The following is a 21257-nucleotide window of genomic DNA, read 5'->3' as shown; positions in this document are numbered from 1 at the left end:
TGGAAGTTAAGATGAGATCTGGAAAACTCTTGAAGAAAACTCAAGCAAAATGGCAACTACAAACTTCCATCTGACTAAAGAAAACCTGCAGGAAGATCTAGTAAACTCAGAGTGAAAATTCCACTGTGCAGCCAGAGTCTATAGAAGAAAACCTTAACTGCATCCTGCTCATGAAATCAAAAGTATGCATAAACCTACGGAAGCCTGGCATGTTCAGGAAACAAGTGCTGTGGAATGATGGTGAACTAGAACTGTGAACAATTAGCAAAGGGAAGAATGGAAACAATTAAATAACAGCCAATTCTGGAAGGAAAGATCCTGCCCTCTTACTAAGTACTGAATCTGTAAGGTGCCCAAACATTTGTATTGTTTAAGTCATATTCCTGATTCATGTTCCTGGTAATATTGTCCATTTTGCCCATGATATTTTTTCAATGCGTGCTTACATTTTTGTTCATATAAATTGTATTCATATACATCTCTATATGTAATAATGAACATATGTCTAGTAACATGATGAATTCACTTGACAAATGCAAACATGTTTTCTACCCTCTATCAGAGTAGAATAAGAAAAAAAGGTCTTGTCTTAAGATCTTATCTTAAAAACATCTAATCTTGAATGTTATTTACTTCCTGTAACTGTCCTTTGTTTATTATGTAGTTTTTCTTCAGGGACCCCACTTATGACAAACCAGATCTCTTCTGATGTTCTTCCTGTTATTTCTCACTAATTACGGTTCATTTCATAGACTCACATTCCAGTCACAACAGAAAAACACTTATTTCTGTTTGGCTTCCAGCTTTAAAAATAAGATCTGACTTCTGAATTCTGCTGTTGGCAAAGTATGTGACAGCCAGAGGCAAATCACTGCAGCTGAACTGCATGGAAGGCCTCATTGTGGAATACATAGTTACTGAAAAACAGAAAGACAAGATTTGAATGTTTTTTCCTGTTATACGTACGATCCGTTCTTCATCTTGATTTCACATTTTTGCTTGTACAGTTAAGTCTTCCATTTCATTTGGTAAGAGTGATGTCATTCAGAGTTATGTTTTCATGTAGTTGCACATCTTATGGAACTCATCTCTCATATAAGGAATGTGGACAATAATACATCTATACACCACTGGAAGACAAGTCAACAACAACAGAACCTGTAAACATATTTTCTACAGCTTCATTCTTCAGTAAGTTACCGGTTAGTGTTCAGAAGAGGCTAAACTGCTTTAAGTTCAAGGGTTTGCTCTGGTCTTTACTGATTGTTAGCCTCAGAGCATAATTACCTAACTCGTACACAAATGGACAAAAGTATGTGGACACGATGAATTCAGTTATTTCTTTTCTAACAGGGGTCTAGGATACAAAACAACAATGACAAATGTTATAATATAGTTTTATATTGTGATAAATATGTTTATTTATTAGTAGTGATGTTTTTATCTTAAATCAACATGAAAAGGACATCTTACAACTGCAGACATGATGTGTCCCAATATTTTTGTCCATATAGTTTAAAAACATCAGTATTTTCTTAAAGTTTAATTTCAGATTTTTCTTCCTCAGTGAGATGTGAAGAAAGTAGATGGTTAGTTGTGGTAGAAAATTATTACTTGCAGCCAGAGCATGAAAAATATTTTAGAAATTTAGAGGTAAAACATTTAAAATAATAGTCATAAAAAAAAATTCAATATTGAGAAAAATAAAGTAAAAACCATCTCTGAGGCATTTTGGAAGCAAAGATAACAATTTAAACTGAAGATAACATATTGATCACAATATAAAACTATATTATGACATTTGTCATTACTGTTTTGTATCCCAGATCTCTATTAGAAAAGAAACACCTGAATTCAACACGTCCTCAATACTTCTGTCCATATAGTGAATGACTTTGGCAATTATGAAAAATGGCAATTATGCTATGAGGCTAACGTGTTATTATAACTGTTTTCAACTGTGTTGGGAGATACCATGCAGAGCCATGGCCCTGTTGTTTACCCTTGTTTGTTCTTCATAGTATATCGTTACTGCCCCATGAGAAACCTGATGTTCCCAATGAACTGGAGATGGAGAGGTGGGGGAGTCGCACCAGGACTGTACAGACCTACAACTACCATCCATCACTGGGACTACCTGAATATACTGAATGACCAGGTTTTTTCATCAGTGTTTTTTTTCTTCCCAGAGGGCACAGGCATATTCCAAGATGAGAATACCAGGATTCATCACGCTCAAACTGTCCAAAACTTTGATGGCTAATCCATGTGTTAAATGATGTCTTATTCTTCCTGAAACAGCTGAAACCTTAACCAAATTTAGAGTGTTTGGGTTGAGGTGCAGAATACTTTATGCAGTGGTCCAATTTTTCCACTATTAATTAAGATCTTGAGATTTTTTTTTTTTAAATAGACAAAAATAAATGACACAACTTAAGTTTAGTGAAATAATAATAATAATGATTAGCACCTCAAAAAAAAAAAAAAAAAAAAAAAAAAAAAACAAACAGTGTTGTTGATGGGCTATAACTCTCCTACAGAGTTCTGAATCTTGTCCTGTGTAAATAATATGTATAGGGGTATGTGATTACAGCTGGTGTCGACAGAGATGCTGTTACAGCAGATTTATAAACTGGATGAGCATGACTCACAAGTCCTTTATTTACACATAACACATGCAAGACAGTGAATGCTGGTGTGGTGACTCTTACTGGGACAAACATTACAGTAGAGACCTGTACAGGTTTTGAGGGAAGCAACACAATCCTTTTACAAACTAAAGAAGCAGTGAACACTTGTTTCATGCTGTACTGTTTCACCAAGGACATCCACTGTCTTGAGCAGTGATTATTTCATGCTCTAAAAAAAGCTCATCCTTGACACAAAGGAAGTTAGATAAGTTCATGTTTGAGGCTACAGTGTGTGATTGGAGCACCAGGGTCAACGCAGTGCTCTGTAGTCTTGTTTTGTGGTTTTTGTATGGCCTCGGGACATCAGGGTGCGGTTACATTAAAACTACAAACCAAGAGATGGGAGGCAGGAGGCAGCCTGTAAACAATCACTCCCTCTTCCTGTCATTGCACAGATAATGTCTCCTTAGTAATGCTCACTCCATGTTGAACTCCCCTCACCCTCTTCTGAATCTGACAAACACAAAGGCAAATGCAGTAGCACACATATTTAAATAGAGAGCAAACACACCCATCACATGATCTGTATCTAAGGCCTCAGTTCACAGTATTATTTCAGTATTGTCTCCGCGTAACAGCAATGCCACCAGCGTGTCCACCATATCTACAAGGCACGATACCCTGTAAACTGACTCACAACTTCTTTATTTCCCTTATAGTGATGGTTTTTACCACATGTTTATCACCATAACACTGGAGTTATTTGACTAAAAAGTACTTCAATTTGTTACTATGCAAAGCGATCTTTAGTAGGCAGCTACGAAGAAAAATACAAGCAATGAACATGTAAAATCACCAAGAAGATGAAAAGAAGACATTACACTTTTGTGATTTACTGCTTCATTTCTTCATTTTTCTTATTTTGATGTAGTGTTGTGAACCGTAACTCTGAACCTGGCTTTTGATTTCCAAGCAAAATTACTATCAACATATCAGATATTGATTGAATCTATTCACATATTTCCACCTCTGGTATAAAAAGTCTGGCGCGATCTTTATCTAGAATGTTTCGGCAGTGTACTAGTTGATGTCCATCAGAATAGCATACTGTATTAACAGAATCCTGAAAAATGTACGGACTCTGTGGCAATATTATTCAATTTGAATGAAGTTTTGACTCAAGGCTACATATTTTAGAAAGCCTTCCTTCATCTGGGACACTTCAATGGACTGACTGCCATGCGACGCTCAAACTTGTTCACGAACAATTCAAATAGGGTTTAAGGTCAAGAGGTGTGTGTGTGTGTCTGAGAGTGTGTGTGTGTGTGTGTGTGTGTGTGTGTGTGTGTGAGCGCGCAATGATTCCACGATCAACTGGTAGTGGTATTATAACCAAGTGGAACAACAGCAACTCAGCCATGAAGTGGTAGATCCCACAAAATCATACAGAAGGATCAGCACATGCATCTGTGCAGAAATCGTCAATATCTACAGACCTCCCAACTCCATGTGTCCTTCAGATCAGCTCCAAAACAGTGCATAGAGAGCTTCATGGAATGGGTTTTCATGGCTGAGCCGAGTACGGGATGTGGTGACGTCAAGCAGTCACCACTGGACCAGTCTGGGCCTGACTGCAAGAGGGGTAATGGTGTGGGGGTGCTTTTCAGGGGTTCTAATGGATCAGATCTATATAGGGCTTTCCTTTTGTTGGAACTCAAAGCACTCACAATGAATCCATTATTCATTCACTCCACAATCACAGATTGGTGGTGGTGAGCTACATCTGTATCCACACTGACGGCCTCTCCGACCACCACCACTAGATATTCATATGCATTCACGCACCAGTGTGAGTAAGAGGGGTGAAGGTTGTCTTGCCACACAACGGCACATGACTGGGACGGAGTAGGATTCTGCTAATTGGACCACCTCTACCTCTAGCCACAGCCACCCTTAGCTCCTTAGTTCCAGTCAAAGGAACTCTTAAGGCTTGTTTATGTTCTACGTTAAAGACACAGACGGATTCAGATGAAGTCTGTCTGTCCTCTGCGTACATTATGTGTGTGATTCTGTCTGTTCTCCAGGAGCTTGTGGATGCGAACCTAGACTAAGAATACAGTGCAGTACCACAGGCAAACACAAAAGACAGTGTTGAGATTTGAAGAGAATAATTTCCAAATATAGCGTAACTTTTCAAAGAGCAACTGTGAGTTACTGGAAAAACTACCAACATATTTATAACTACCCCTCTCAATATCAACATTAGTATCCACAGTTGTAATACCTCCTCTATCGTCATGTTTGTTGTTGACTTTCTTCTTCTTCTCAAAAATCTTTACTCTTCTTCATGGTATTCGGCCAGTATGTTAATTAAGAGCAGCGTCCTCTGGTGGATTGATTGAGAAACTCTCATTCCAACGCACTGGACACATGGAAGTATGAAGGCTGTGAAGCAAGCATAAATGAACCTTTAATGTTTCAACAGAACAACACACTTTTGACAATTCCATGCTCCCAACTTTGCGCAACAGTTTAGGGTCGGCCTCTTTCTGTTCTAACATGACTGACACCAATGCATAAAGCAATGTCCATAAAGACATGAATGGATGAGTTTGTTGTGGAGGAACTGGACTGGTCCTGACCTCAACCTGACAGAACATCTTTGGATGAATTAGAGTGGACAGTGTGAGCCAGACCATCCATCCAGACCATCTTCCAACATCAGTCCCTGATCTCACAAATGCTTCCACAGGAATGGTCAAAAACACCCATACACACATTCCTACATCCTTCACAGAAGAACTGAAGCCGTTATATCTGCAAAGGGTGGAGCAACTCTATATTAAAACAGACTCAACCACAAGCGGTTAAATGTGCCTCACCACTGACTGAACAACCCCCACCCCCAGTCTAATGGACAGTGCAATACTCACTCAATCTCAATGAAATAATCATAACACATGCACCTAGTTTTCCTAATCTTACTTTGTATATATCCTTATTTGTTGTACATATTTCTCATTCATAGTATAGAGTAAGCTTGTATATTTCAGTAGTTTTAGTAGCACATGCATATTTAATATTTTATCCTTTAGCTTATTGCACATGCCTACATTTTTCAGAATTTGTGTGATATTTTGTGTGATATTTTGATACAGTCGTTTAAGTGTTTTTGCTGCTAAACAGAACAGACCTGCTAAACTTAGAGATAGGGTTGTTCAACAAAAATAAGATATAAAAAAGACATTAGGTATTTCATAATTTGTTTATACAGGCACTGTACTTCTGAAGAGACGGGTCATTTCTTGGTCATAGAAATGCAATATCGTCATCTGGAATGCCAAAGAAAGGAGATGTTGTTATGCACAGTAACAATAGGCCTGAGCGAAGCTGCTGCCAGAGGAATGTAAATGTAACACCGAGCACAGGCCCAAAGAATGTGTCAGTGTGTGTGTCTGTGTGTGTATTGTGTTGATATTTGTGACGGACAGTGCAGTAATGGAGCTGAACAAGTGGTATGTCATTAAGTTGCATGGGACAATGCATCAGTTATGTTGGGCAGAGACAGAGGCAACTCAGTTGAGGAGTAGCAGGCAACATCAGCACACTAACACTAAAACTAACACACTGGCACAGTGTGTTCATGTTTCTGAGTTCACATAAACCTTGACCTTTGGCCCCAAAATCTAATAATTTTATCCTTGAGATCGAGTTAATGCTTATACCAACAAGAAATTCCCTGAAATCATTCCTAAAATAACCCATTCATAAGTATGTGTATGCCTATACTTCTTTTCTTTTTAAAATACTTTAGTAGGATAAACCTTACACTGGGTGATGGCCTAATAAATGTGTTAAACACTGTATATTTAAACAGTGACACAAATTTTGTAATTTTGTCTCTGTGCACCAGCACAGTGGGTGTGAAATGAAGCAATCAAGATGTGACTGAAGGGCAGCATTTCAGTTCAAATGTACATTCAACATTTGGAATTAACTCCAGACCTTTCATCTGGTTAATTTAGCAAAGAATAACCAGGGAATAGGCCACATATGGAAGAGACGCTTATCAGTCAGCTCTTCTATTACTTCTGAGCCTCTGAGAATTTAGGCAATGCATTTAAAATGATTGTAATTCCGAAATAGTTAATGCAATATTTTTGTTAAAGCCCTTGAATTAAAAGTTGAAAGCCCACACTTCCATGATTTTTCAAATCTGTTTAAGAGCACCACAGCAGGTGGGTAGGGCTGCAATGACTAGTTGATGGCAAAATTAATCGAGGACTAATTTATTCATTGATAAGTCATTGATAAGTTGTTGATAAGTCATCATGCGCTTTTGTTTAAGGAAAAATGTTTATTTTATTGCTGATTGCAACTCTTGAGTATTTAGTTGTTTATTATGTACAAAATGTACTTTTGTTTAAGGGGAAAAAAGTATTTTATTACTGCTGTAATATTTATTGAATTGAATATTTGTTTACCAAACTTTGTTGTGCACCAGTTTAACAAGTTCTTGTTAAAGGAATGAAAATGTAATATAAATAAGCAGCATTGTTTTCTGTTTTTGCAGTTGATAATTTGCCTAGTTGACTAGTCTTTACAGTAGTCGATGAGTCGTCGACCACTGAAATAGTCGTTAATTATAGCCTTTCTGGTGGGATGCTTCCTGCTTCCAATCAGACACCTGACTCAATCTGAAGAATTCCCCATTTCAGAAAGGGTTTTGAAGCAGAACTACAATCAGATGATTATGTGTGGTCAGATGACATCTGTGATCCAAACTGACAGATTACATGATCTTTACTTTAGTTGGGCATACATAAATAAAAGTACAGAACCAAGTAGACGCTCCAGTCAGGTTGTTCATGTGCCGTTTTCTGTCCAACACTCAGATAGATGAGCACAGAGTCAAAGAGCAGAACTTTAGAGATGTGGTTTAGACTCATAGCTTGGGTTTCAGTGGTTCACCACACCCTTGGCCTCTGGAAGTATTCCAGTCAGAGGGCAACACCAGTAAACACTAAGACGAACACACACTCAGGGAGGGAGATATAAGAAACACAGGAATGTTATCAGTCAGCCACTCCCAGCAGCTGTCCAAGCTCATGTAGCAACAACGCTGAGCTCTGGGAATAACAGTACGTTAAACCAATGCATCATACTGGGACAGACACAGACACCACTAAGGAATATCACTGACACTGATTCACAGCAATTACAGTTACTTAATCTGAGGAAAATAGCAGCTCATAAGTTTCAAATATGGTCATTAGAAATCATGGACACTAATGACAAAATATGGAGCCCACCAACACAATTAGCTATCAAATAAAAAATAAATAAATACTGAATATTGCATGAATAAAATAAAATTTATGGTGCGATTACAAATAATTCACAAATACTGGTGAATAAATAAATAAAAAATTGTACACTACTTGTTCAGAGTTGATAGGCTAGAACTAGACAACAGCACATTCATTCATTTTATAAATATGAATATCAAGTATGTATCGATGAGATCCGATAATCATCAAATCCCTAATATATTTATTTGTTCCTTCAGGTATTCATTACAGTTTGTTTAAGTAGCTATAACCTTTAGGTATTTATCATGAATGGATACGTTTAAACTGGATAAAGTAATGGAGTTTGGGAGGAAAGGGGTTGATATCGGGCTGTTCGTCCTCTTTATAGTGTACATCATTATTTAGAAATACTCTCCCAGTCGACCTCTAACCACAATGAAGTAACAGTTTCTTATGAAGGCCAAGTCTGAAGCCTAGTTTTCCTGGTCTTCACGGCATCTATACGACCTTGACTATGACCCTCCTAATGACTCAAATTTACATTTACTAACTGACTCAAGCTGGCAATGGAACTTCATTTTGGTGTCTGATATTTAGTTTTACAGCTCCTCCAAAGACAAAGCTTGCAAACAAACTCCGTAACATTAATAAAATGCATATTTTTGGAAAAGCACAGGGCGACTTATAAAGCTGACAGACACTCTGTGTGTGGTTATGTTTGTTGCACTGACCCCGTTTACATGACCATAAAAATGCAATAACTGGGAGTAATAGGATAATTGTAATAAATCAGATCTGACGCATTTACATGCTTTGAGAAATGCGATAATCGAAAACCCTGGTTTGAGGTGCCTGAGTCCATTATCAGATTTCTTTTGGAGTACCTGCATACATAATGATGGTAGACTCCAACTTCCTGTTATTGTCTTCTGCTCCTGTTTGACTACATAACTTCTATTTTCTATGATTTTAATTGTGCTTACACATGCGCAGATGTAAAAGAACTAAATAAATCAGATTAACCTGTATACATGTGTGAAGACATCGGAGTATTGGGGAGAAATTTATGTGCGTTAATCTGATTTCTCAGAATCAGATTACTGCTGATGTGATAAAACATATCAGATTATAGTATGTATATATATATATATATATATATATATATATAGATATAGATATAGATATAGATATATAATCTGATAACTCCAGAAATCGGATAATGTTCAGAGTATTGGTGTGCATGTAAAGATGCTCAATGACAGAAAATACTATGATTCCACTGTTTCTCACAGCACTGCCAACTCTGACAGCAAACACAAAAATGTGAAAAACAACTTGATAACTCAGCCGAGCAAAAAGACGACACTTGACAGAAGACATCAATGAGTTGAAGCAGAGCAGCGAAACAGTGCAAATTTAATTACCATGGTAACGGAGATGTTCTGTGTCTGTGCATGTGCTATATCGGGAATGCCTCAGTGGTTTCATATCGTTAATGGTTAATATCATACAGGCTGAAAAAGAGTAAGTCATGTAAGTTGTTTAAGTCATTCTTGTTGAATGAGAACAGATTTCAGTCATTTTCTAGAAAATACAAAATAAAAAAAAAATAAGCCTTAACTAAAGGTGGATTTTTCTCTTCATACATCTCCTTAAGGTTGGGTGAAATCTTAGTTTGAGATAGATCATTTGACATGTGCTCTCCATTTCAGAGTCAGTGTACAGATTTCATTTAAAAAGTATTTAACAATACTATCGAAATTGTTCTACTCTATAGCTAACATTCACTATAAGTGGTCCATTCGTCAGTGCAATTACAGTATTTTCCAGAGTTACACTAACCCATGGTTTTGTGTTGCTAGCAAAGGTTGCTAGGTGAGCAAGTTCATTTTAGTCTGTTTTATAGCATTATATTAGTATCTGTTTGCACTTACGTATTTAGATTCAGTTCACATTAACTTAGAGATTTTGTGCTGTTTTACTGTTACTGAATAAATAATGATGACAAATTACAGCAAGTCCATTAACTGTGGGTGTTGTGTCTGAACTTTGATGCATAGTTTTCCCAATTTACATAAATGCTTTTCCCCGCATCACCTTATCGTGTTGGAGGGTTTTGTGAGGTATTACATACTGGAATATTTTTTTTATGTTATGTTATATTATATTTTTATGTTCAGTTAATGATGTATTTTGCTGAAGAAGTCCCTTTTTCCTAATTTTTTTTCGGATTTGATCTAAAAACCTTCGAATTTACTCGGAGCCTTTATGAACATCTATGTGATCAATGAATTAAATATATGCAAATACCTGATTTCCACTGAAAAATTCAAAATGCAGAGGATAATATTATTAGGAATGGAGATAAATCAGTTGGGAAAGGCACATAAAAAAATTATTTGGAAGTTGTGACAAAAATAGATGTGGGTCTTTAAGGGTCAATGGCTGTTTCATCGGTTTAAAGAGTTAAAAAAAAAAAAAATACAAAATACAATTTATCCCCTAATTTTTGGGGGTGCTTCATTAAAGGTGTACATAAATTAATTTTTTCAAATACACTACAGGTGTAATATAATCGCCTCCATTAAACAACATAAGAGTGAAAACTGGATCTAGTGTCTTCTAAAAGACCACTCTGAGCTCTTTCCTTCATGTGTTTGCTCTCCTTTCAGCTTCTGCAACACTGTAATGTTCAGTGTCCTGATTTGACTTGCAAAAACCCAACCATGCTTGAAATAACCCAAGTGAGAAAAACTGGGACTGACAGAATGGGCAGGCATGAGTCTGATTCAGAAAACACCACATTGCACTGCCTTGACCAAATTTGGAATTGAAATCCACGACGGGTCTTACAGCCGTTTCTGTCAGGTTGCCAATCCACATAGTAAATGTTTGAATAAATATTAATTTATCCATCCATGCAAAAATAGTCTCAGGTGTAACTGCATTAACTTTATCTAGATGAACGAAATGAACTGTTGAGTCTACATACAAAAGTCATATTACATCTCAAGCATCAACAAACATCCCAAGAGAAATTAAGAAAGATTATTATATTTAATAGCATTTATTTGTAACCTGTTGTGTAGCTAGCAGTCCTACTAGTTAGGAGCTAACAATAGCAGCTAGCAGAAGCCAGTATGCTTTACTTACTTTCAATACGACTAAGTGGTTAACAGCACCAAAAACAATTTTACCACAGCAATGTTTGAAATGTAGGCTATGTAGAGTTCGGACAAACAAGTTGTGCAAGGGGGCTGCTTCCTCTTCACTTCTACACCAAGTCACTGCTTTCTTCTTGTTTAAATAACATGATATTAGACTCTGTTTTTCAAATATGGTCACAATGGTCTTGGCTCAAGTTCATTTGCCAGTCAGAGCACAATGAAACAAACATCCACTTCTACTAAACTACTTCCACTTCCACTTTATCTTAAAAAATAGGACCAATGGCCCCGTAACTCACTGGCATGTTCCATCAAGAATCAATAACAAGTTGAATTTACAGGTTGTCAGGTTGTGTCTATGTCAGAGTCCTGTGGTCTTGATGGAGGAGATCAATCTCCCAATAGAAGTGGGTGGTACTTTCACTGGAGGAGAACTCAACTAATTAAACCAAAGTCCATATATGACTTCCTATCAGTGCTCAGTGGTAACTATATTGATATCTGTAACCATTTCCATGTTATAAGCCATCAAAATATGGACCATTATAAGTAAAGGCAAATTTTTAATATTTCAGAAAATCGTCAAAAATGTAAAAATCTACATCTCTCAAAACTGTGAAAAAATTTTGTAGACATTGTCCAAGGTAAGGTAAATATAAAATTTGAAATGAATCCGACCAGTAGTTTAGTCAGACAAGATGTTTAAAGAAATTGCTAACGAAGACGAAAAAGACAACGGCAAAGACAGGAACAAAGACTGTGAAGACAACAACAAAGACAACAATGGAAACAGCGCCTTCACAATAACTCATGGCCTAATGAGCTAAAAACAAGAATATAAATTAAAAAAAACTGGACCACCTAGCTTTGCTTATGGGATGAATTTGCTAATGCTAATGCAACATCACAATATTTATTTCTGTCCAGACTAGCATTCATTTTCTACCAAAATACTGTGGGCCAGTCCATATGTGAAAATGACACATCTTGCTCCTTGAACCAGTGTTTCACAACCTCACTGAGGCTGATGAATCCTGACATTGTCTGTCAAGACTGTCAAAGAAGAACGTTAAAGAAGCACTGCTCTGTAACAGGGTTGTACAGTCTAAATGGACTATGTGTTTCTGTAGTTCAATAGTCTAACAGAGGGAGATTTATCTTCTTATTCAATACAAATCTTACATAAGAATTTGTGCAACATGTCAGGACTTTTAGTTCCACACAAGTCAATATATTGCCATTAGCTGCATCATATCATCACATTATAGTTTGTGGCAATGGGAACAAAAAACAGTTTTTATATGTATTTTTCCTGGTTGGAGGGGCTTCATAGCGGTGGCCTGATGGTAGGAGGATGGGTTTGACCTGCGGAGTTTTGCTGATCCTTCCTTCTGACTGTGAAGTTTGAGGCTGGCCTGTTATTTTATTCACTTGCTTAAGGATTTGAGAAAGCTTTGATTTATTTTTAACTGAGATGAGACTCTCATGCTGTTATGTTACAGGTTCGTACTGATTCAATGACAGATCTGTACACAGCTGCTAAAATGTCCTTTTTTGACATCAGAACTCCTGAGTCTTCTTAGGTCAGTGTCTTAGTTAAATAAAGTGTATGTGGTCATGGTATGTGGTCAAAATTCAGATGGCTTTCAATACCTGAAAGAAAATTTGGTGCAAAATAACAAGGCTGCAGCTGGAATTTTTTTATTAGAACCCAGATTGGAGAACCTATTCCTGATCCTGTAAGCCCATCAAAGCTCAGCCCTCTAGAATTAACAGGATTAATTTGTGCAAGCTGAGCAACATTTTCTGGGCATCCAGAGCCTCTAAATTATGATTAATTACTTGAAGACATGTTAAAAACATATTGTTCAAAATTAATGTTTTTCCACTCACACCTTGATTTGTTCCCAAAGTAGTTCAGGTAGTGTGGGTGATGAGTATGGTAATCATTTTTGGTTTTTGATAGTTCTTTCAGGGAAACCAGGTACAAAAGGTGCTTCAACAAAAACATGATGAGCAATTACTACTGGTTCCTACAGCGAGAAGACATCATAACTCACAAATACAAGAGGAAGTGTCTGAAACATTGCTGAAATGAACTACCGCTGTGGTGTTCTGCTATGTAAGGACGCTACATGGGTTTGATGGTCACATAAGTAAAATTTGATCTGTTTAGCACATGTTATATTCTGATTATCAATACACAAGCAAAGGAAGTTTAAAAATATGACAAGTATGAAACTAACATTTATTATTAGAGTACACTTTTTATGAATCAAAACTTCTTTTCCTTAATTTCATTGCTGTTAAACATTGGTTCCACTGTTCTGTTTCACATGGATGTTTACTGTGATGCACATGACGCTAGGATCAACTCATAGTTGCATATTAGTTGCATCTTAAGTTGTTAGTAAGTTGGATCCAAATGTGTTGAAGACTGCAGTGCACATATTGTTTGTAGATGTCATTGGACTTGTTTGTTGTTGTTTATATCTATAGATATTTTTATACTGTTGTTATTTCTATGTAGATATTTTTTCTATATCCTTTTACTTTTATACTTTTTCTGGTGGTTGTTTCAGTTAGTTCTGGAATAATGGACAAGTTGTCATTTTTACACGTCTGTTTCACATTTTACAATTTTTTCACCTATTCAAATAATCATTTAAGTCAAATTGAATAAAAATCATCTATAGATTAATCGATTATGAAAAATAATTGATAGCTGCACCTCTACATTTAACCTATAAGGAATAGCACAATTCTCACTGTATGTAGTAATATAGGACTGAAGGACTGTCACAGCATCATTAGTTGGATCAGAGCCCAGAGGCCACACACACACACAAACACAAACACACACACACACACACACACACAACCTTGACCTAAAACCAGTGTAGTTATTGTGTGATCAACCCCTCCCCAGTGACCAGAACCTCACAACAAACAACAAATACTACAAATGTCAGGGATTTGACTGAAAAAAGACAAGAGTAACATTGATGTAAACAGATGTACAATAATTATATTATCACAACTCACTTTCATACCAGAAATAACAACCCATACAGACCCAAACATCCACCGCTGACCAAAGCCATTTACTGATGTAAAACAACAATAGTTTGAACACTTCTTCATGTATATTACTTTTACTTATATTGATATTATTTGTCTAGTACATATTGTACAAATTGCTTGTTTAATAGTTTGTTTTCATACGTTTATTTGTGTATATACATATTTAGACCTTATATTAAATTACATAAGATTAGATTGATCTCACAATGGGGAAATCCACTGGTCAAGTCAACACCAGATTTAAGTGAAAGAAAAGCAAGTGCAAAAGACAAACAATACATATAAAATGACTCAAATTTACTTAGGGGGTCAAATGAGTGGCCATTTTTGTAAAAAAAAAAGTTGTAAGAAATGCATAGAACTGTGTCGAAATAATGCTAATACATTTGTGCACAGACTACTGATATTATTTGACAGTGGAAGCTATATTTTCAGAAATATTGGATTTTGAATAGCACGTGTATGTGAAAACTTTTGCTGGTGGACGGACGTGACATTACCCATGATGCTCTCGTGACTACCAGTACTTTATTAGTAATAAACTTATAGACTTACTATTGCTAATTCTCCTCTTATTCATAAATGTTAGTATTGTGGATCTAAAACAATAACAGCTGACACAAAAACATAAAATGTGGCAGTGGACGGATGTGACATGGTTGTTGTGGATCCCATCATACTGATGCTCGGCAGCCATGTCACCGTTTCCACAAATGATCCCTGTGCAAAAACTAGGATCAGAATTATTTATTGTATAGTTTATCATCATACTAAAGAGTAAATAACAATATAGAATTGTTATTTCTTTATAAAAAATGCTTATTATTAGAAAACTGTTGATTTAAAAAGTGACGTGTGACATTCTTAATGTATGTATTGGTGTAACATAAGCAGGATGGATCAGCATGATACTCCATATTGCAACCTGTAAAAAATAAAACATGTGATACGTAGTAGATAATCTGGTAAGAAAAACTGGAGAATCTAAAAGAACAGAATATTTGTTTTTCAGGTAAATTCAGTTCAAATATAACTTGGCCATTTGTGACATGAAAATATAGCATTGACTGTGATGAAATTGGACATTTTTGACCTGAAAACATAGTTCATATGACCATCAACATGTTGCAACTGAACTGAAATCCTGTACATTTGCATAACTTGCATTTACCAACACAAAGTTCCTTTGGGGATTCACTTATATTGATTTCTTATGCACAAAGACAGAAATAAGACCTCTAAGCAAATTTTAGCCGAAAAAAATAATAGTAGTAGTAGTGTGTATATTACATAGATAGTTTTTATGTATCCTTTTACTTTCAGCCTATACTTTTTGAGGTTGTTGTTTCAGATGGTTCTGGAATAAAGGACAAGTTGTCATTTTCAGACATGTCTGATTCACAGCCTTACTATTTTTTTTTTTTTTTTTTTTTTTTTTTGCCAGTTCAAATAATCGTTTAATCGAATTGAAGAAAATCATCAATAGATTATCTGATTGCATTAATAATCGATAGCTTCAGCTCTACACAGAACTATTTATTCAACCAGTCTGACAGTCCAACTCCTGTAATCTGAAACATGTCAGTCTGGATTCAAGTCACTTCCACACTCACTACACTTCATTACAAGCAGGACTTCAACCTTTTTTTGTTGTTTGTTTTTTAATAAATCTGACACTGTTACACATCAGGAAACAGCAGGTAGATGTTAGCTAACATATAAACCAGGCTGTTATTGGCTCTTCTGAAGTACAACAGGTGTATGAGCTAAAATGACCACCGGCGGATCCACACTCAAATAAGCCCGAAAACTGACACTAAAGGCGGCTTTAAATGGAACACAGGCTCCGTTCGAAACTTCCGCCGTCACCAACATGGCGAACCGCATCCACGATTTGACGAAGCAGGGAAAAAAAAACCATTTCCCAACGAACGTCACACATGTCAAATCCATGTCACAAACTGACACTTACTCCGACATTTTCGCTCCTGCTCGGGTAAGAGGCCAGCCTTCCTCCGCCTTTCACCGGCATCCTGCTTCTCTGCTCCGGTCGGACGAACGGCCGCGGTGTCGACACCGAAAAAGGACCGAAAGAAAAGGAAAGAACCTAAGAAAGAAAAATACCCGGAGCCGCTGGTGCGGATTGAGCTGTTAACGCGGTGGATACTTTTTGAAATGAACCATAGCAGTGACAGGCAGGACGGCTCCGCCCTCCACTCCTCCGGGGTGAGTTCCTCCGGGTGCACGGGCTCATGTTCCGGAGCCAGTGGCCGGAAACGGGGCGGTCCGACGGCGCGCGGAGCAACACGACCGACAGCGGCGACCACACAACAACAACAACAACAACAACAACAATTGTGGAAACACATTTCCTGTTTCCTCAAATCTACTGCCTCTGGACACCATACAGCTAAAAGGTCCAAAACATCTCCATCATTTCAATTATTTTCATCATTTCAATTATTTTTAACCTTTTCATGCATTAATTATGAGAACCTTAATCAAGATTTTTTTCCTGAGTGTTTTTATTCCTCTTTAGGCATGAAAAAAACAACAACAATGCGACTGAAAATTTTCTTATGAAAAATAAATACATTTTAAAATGTTAAAAAAAAAAAAAAGAAAGAAAGAAAAGAAAAAAAGAAAAAACACATTAAAAAAATAGTAATAATAATTTTTAAAAAAAATTCTAAGGAACCTATTTTTCATGAAGTTGCAAAAATGTCCACTCAGCCGGACACCATGCATTTAATTTTTGAAGTGAAGAAACATGCATTTACTGATAACACTGGTCTACAAGGAAAATGCTTCCAGAATAAAAGTTATGCAATTTTACCACATGAGAGTCACTGATAAAGAAAAATCAAGTCAAAAATGCTGGTTGGCTGAACTCTCCAAGATACAGCCTTGGGTCAAAATGTGAAATTCAAGAATTAACGAGAGAATGGGTTTGACTCAAAAGGAATATTTGTCTCAGAGCTACAAGATCTACTTCAAAACACTGTCTGCACATTAGAATACATTCACTTTACAGGTTCTATTTAGTGGAAGATTTATAAAACTATTATATAAATGTACATAAACCAATATATATGTGTGTGTAATAACACTTAATCAAATACCTTGAAAACATCAGCAAACCGGCACTTTTGTCATTTATTTTCCAATTAATCTTATTAAAATACGTAACATTTAGCACATTTAATCTCTGAAGCAAATCATTTCTAAAAAATTGTAGACCAGTGTAATTGCGTGAAAACTATAACTATTACACTCAGGGGAGATCTACACAATGTCACCAATTCATGTCAGAAATGATATGTAATGTCTTAAAACTTTAATAAAGATATGTGTAAAAAAAACAAAACAACAAAATCCATGAATATACAAGAGAACAGCTGTAGAATAAGTGTCCACTGATTTTTTCTTTATTCCTCTTTAGGCATGTAACCGTTTCATGCATAGTGGTCACTACAGTGGACAGTTCTTCTCCAGCTGTTCTCTTGTATATTCATGGGTTTGGTTGTTTTAGTTCCATATAAGCTGACACAGTGGGCACTTTTGCACCATCCCATAATAATACACTGACATTCATACCATTACTGTAACTTTGCTGTTCTTGATAAACCTGATCTGCACTAACATGTCTGAGTATAAAGCAACTGATAATAAAAAAAATTGGGAATATGACAAAAATGTGAGAAAACATCAGATTAGCTGCATTAAAAATGTTTTTATTTGATAGTTTTCACACAGTTTATCACTTTCTGATGTTTGCATTCTTTGCTTCAAAAATTAAACACATGGTGTCCAGCAGAGTGGACATTTTTGAAACTCCATGGAAAATGATGAAGGTAGATTTGTTTCTTTATTGCTTTAACCAAAAAAAAAAAAAAAAAAAAAAAAAAAAAAAAAGATTCAATTAAAAATAATTTGCTTCAATAAAAAAAAAAAAAAAAACTACTCAATCAAAGAAAAAAAAGTGTTCAAATGCAACTTTTTGGATCTTAGATATTTTTTTCATTCGTCTTATTTTGTTACTTTTAATTATATTTCAGATTGTTTAATTAAATATTTTACCAGTTAAATCACCCCAAATTGCTTTATTTGACTTTGTTTTCTCGTAGTGGAATGAATCACAGTACATTTACTAAAAATTTCAATTCACTCAAAAAACAAACAAACAAACAAAAAAAAAACATTTTCAATCAAAGAAAAAAAAGTGTTCAAATGCAATTTTTGGGATCTTAAATATTTTTTTTGGCATTTAACACTTTTTATTTGAGTGAAACGGGTGTTTTATTGCAAATGTTTTTTTTAATTGAAAATAGTTTTATGGTTTTATGGTCTACCTTCATAAAAAAATAGGTTTCATGACAAAATTAAATCGCATTGTTTTTTTCATGCCTAAAGAGGAATAAAAACATTGAGGAATAAAATCTCAGCTCAAGTTCTCATAATTCATGCATGAAAGGGTTAAAAAACAATGAGACTGATTTTTTTATGAAGGTATTTTTCATGGAGTTGCAAAAATGTGTTTAATTTTTAAAGCAACGAAATGTGTTTTTACTGATATACTGTGTGAAAACTATGAAATAAAAACATTTAATGCTGCCAATTTGATGTTTTCTCCCATTTTAACATACACTACAAACAAAAAGTTATGGATATTTAAAATTTTTGCTCTGTATATTCTTATTATATTCATATTTTTTGTGTGTTCTGCTGTTGAATAATACATGCATTCTTCAATTTAAAAAAAACCCAAAACATTCAGTCTGGATACCATGGCAAAATGTACACGCATAGAAAAACTACTATAAAATCATCATACATCAATATTATTATTGGCTTTTTTTTTTTTTTTTTTTTTTTAAATCTCTTGAACAACTTCAGCCCTGCTCAAAACTACCAAACATTCAATAGTTTTAGGGATTTTAACCCTTCAGTTATTTGAATTCTGAATTATTTATTGGAAAAAACTCAAACACTAATTATTTTCCATATAACAAATAGTAGGAGGGTGGGGCATTGGTTGTGTTTAGAGTCTTGGATGTGTCAAAGATAAACAACTAAATGGATTTGATTGCATTAGTATTTGTCATGAAGTGTAAGTTATTCTCTGTGGACACCTTTGTGACCAAAAATGTACATACACAAAAAACTTGCTATTAAATCATTATTTGTGGGGGGGCTTTTTTCCCCTTTTCATGAATCTCTTAAATAACTTTAGCCCTGCTCAAAACTACCAAACATTCAGGCATTTTCAGGATTTTAACCCTTTAAATGCCAGTTTAATTATTACCTCCGCCAAGGAGGTTATGTTTTTGCCAGGGTTTGTTTGTTTGTTTGTTTGTCTGTCTGTTTGTTTGTTTGTCTGTCCGTTAGTGTGCAACATAACTCAAAAAGTTATGGACAGATTTGGATGAAATTTTCAGGGTTTGTTGGAAATGGGATGAGGAAGAAATGATTAAATTTTGGTGGGGATCGGGGGTGGGGGGGCCCATGAGGGGGGGCCACTGATCGTTAATGTGCAACATAACTCAAAAAGTTATGGACAGATTTGGATGAAATTTTCAGGGTTTGTTGGAAATGGGATAAGGAAGAAATGATTAAATTTTGGTGGTGATTGGGGGGGGGGGCACTGATCAGCCTTGGCGGAGGTCTGCGCTCTCCGAGTGCTTCTAGTTTTAATTCTGAAATATTTATTACCCAAAAAAAAGTAATATTGTCCATAAAACGAATAGTAGGGCTGATTAAAGTCTTGGTTATGTTTAGCAACAAAACTGATTTGATTGCCCTAATAATTTAATGTGGTTTTAAATGCTCCCTCTGGACACCTCTCTGGCCAAAAATGTACACACAAAAACACACAAAAAAAATACTGTTATAAAATCATCCTATATACAATTTTTTTCCCCATAAATCTCTTCAACAACTTATGCCCTGCTCAAAACTACCGAATAATCAATCATTTTCAGGATTTTAACCCTTTACATATCAGTTTAATTATTTGAATTATGAATTATTTATTACAAAAAATCATAAAAAAATCAAAACTTTCCCATAAAATAAATAGTAGCAGTGATTAGTGTCCTGGGTATGTCAAAGATTAGCAACAACATTGATTTGATTCCATTTTTTATTTATTTGTATTTATTTGTTTTTATTTATTTATTATTCATTTTTCATGTATTTTTATGTAGTGTCACTTATTCCCTTTGGACACCTTCATGGCCAAAAATGTCTCATTGACTTCCATTAAAACCACATTTAAAAAAAAAAAAAAAAATCTCACTGTCATTACAGTATATGACCTTAGCAAGGTGTCCAGAGGGTGCAACATGCATCAACAGAGTATTAATGACACATAAGAGGAAAAGATACTGGACTTAACCCATAAAGACCCAAATAGACACCAGTGTCCAAAAGCATCTACTGATCTAAAATGTTTAACACCTTTAGAGCTATTACTCCAATCAATCCATGTAAATAACTGGTGTAAAATACAGTTTGTCATCTTTTTCTGCTCATCAGATATGACCCCATAGTGAACATGGAAATACCGTCATCTTCTACAACATTGATTCACCAGTAAAACCCATGGAGTTAGATCAGTGACAGTGGACGTAAATGCTTGGTTTATATTCAGTTAATGACAGATTTTACTGAAAAAGTCACTTTTTCTCAAGTTTTTTCTGTTTTTGGTATGATCATGCTCAAATGTAATCTCAGCATGATGACTACAGTACATGATCAATAAAATAAATATAGGAAAATACCTGATTTTCACTTAAATAAATGCAAAATGGAGAGGATAATACTGGGATAAATAGTGCTAAATCATATAAGACAGGATTAAATAGAGAGAAAAATTAATATATGAAGTCTTACAAAAGTCGCACTGGGTCTTTATGGGTTAAAAAATGTAGCTAAAAAGAAAAATTCTTGTCAAAATTTATGCCCCAAACTACAACCCAACCAAAATGATCACCAAATCAAAAGGAGAAAAAAAAATACCCAAGGGGGATCTAAGACTTAACTGGAAACATAGTTTGACCTTT

At 35.4% G+C, this 21257-nt stretch overlaps 1 protein-coding gene across 5 annotated transcripts in view; it reads right to left on the bottom strand.

Moving 5' to 3' along the window:
• The window catches only part of LOC115425433 (tight junction protein ZO-2-like), a 143862-nt gene that overhangs the window by 60770 nt on the left and 61835 nt on the right, over nt 1–21257 (bottom strand). The window contains exon 1 of one of the 5 annotated variants that reach the window (XM_030143015.1): nt 16166–16477. The exons of the other annotated variants lie outside the window; for them this stretch is intronic. Within the exon in view, the coding sequence (XP_029998875.1) occupies nt 16166–16225 (60 nt within the window). The 5' untranslated portion in view covers nt 16226–16477. Of the gene's footprint in view, nt 1–16165; nt 16478–21257 lie in introns of those variants that run through there. 5 annotated transcript variants of the gene reach the window in all.

This window comes from Sphaeramia orbicularis, chromosome 9 (genome assembly GCF_902148855.1).
Source record: "Sphaeramia orbicularis chromosome 9, fSphaOr1.1, whole genome shotgun sequence".
In the NCBI taxonomy this organism is placed as follows: domain Eukaryota; kingdom Metazoa; phylum Chordata; class Actinopteri; order Kurtiformes; family Apogonidae; genus Sphaeramia; species Sphaeramia orbicularis.
The sequence above is the reverse complement of the archived record's forward strand: the minus strand, read 5'-3'. Positions and strand labels throughout refer to the sequence as shown.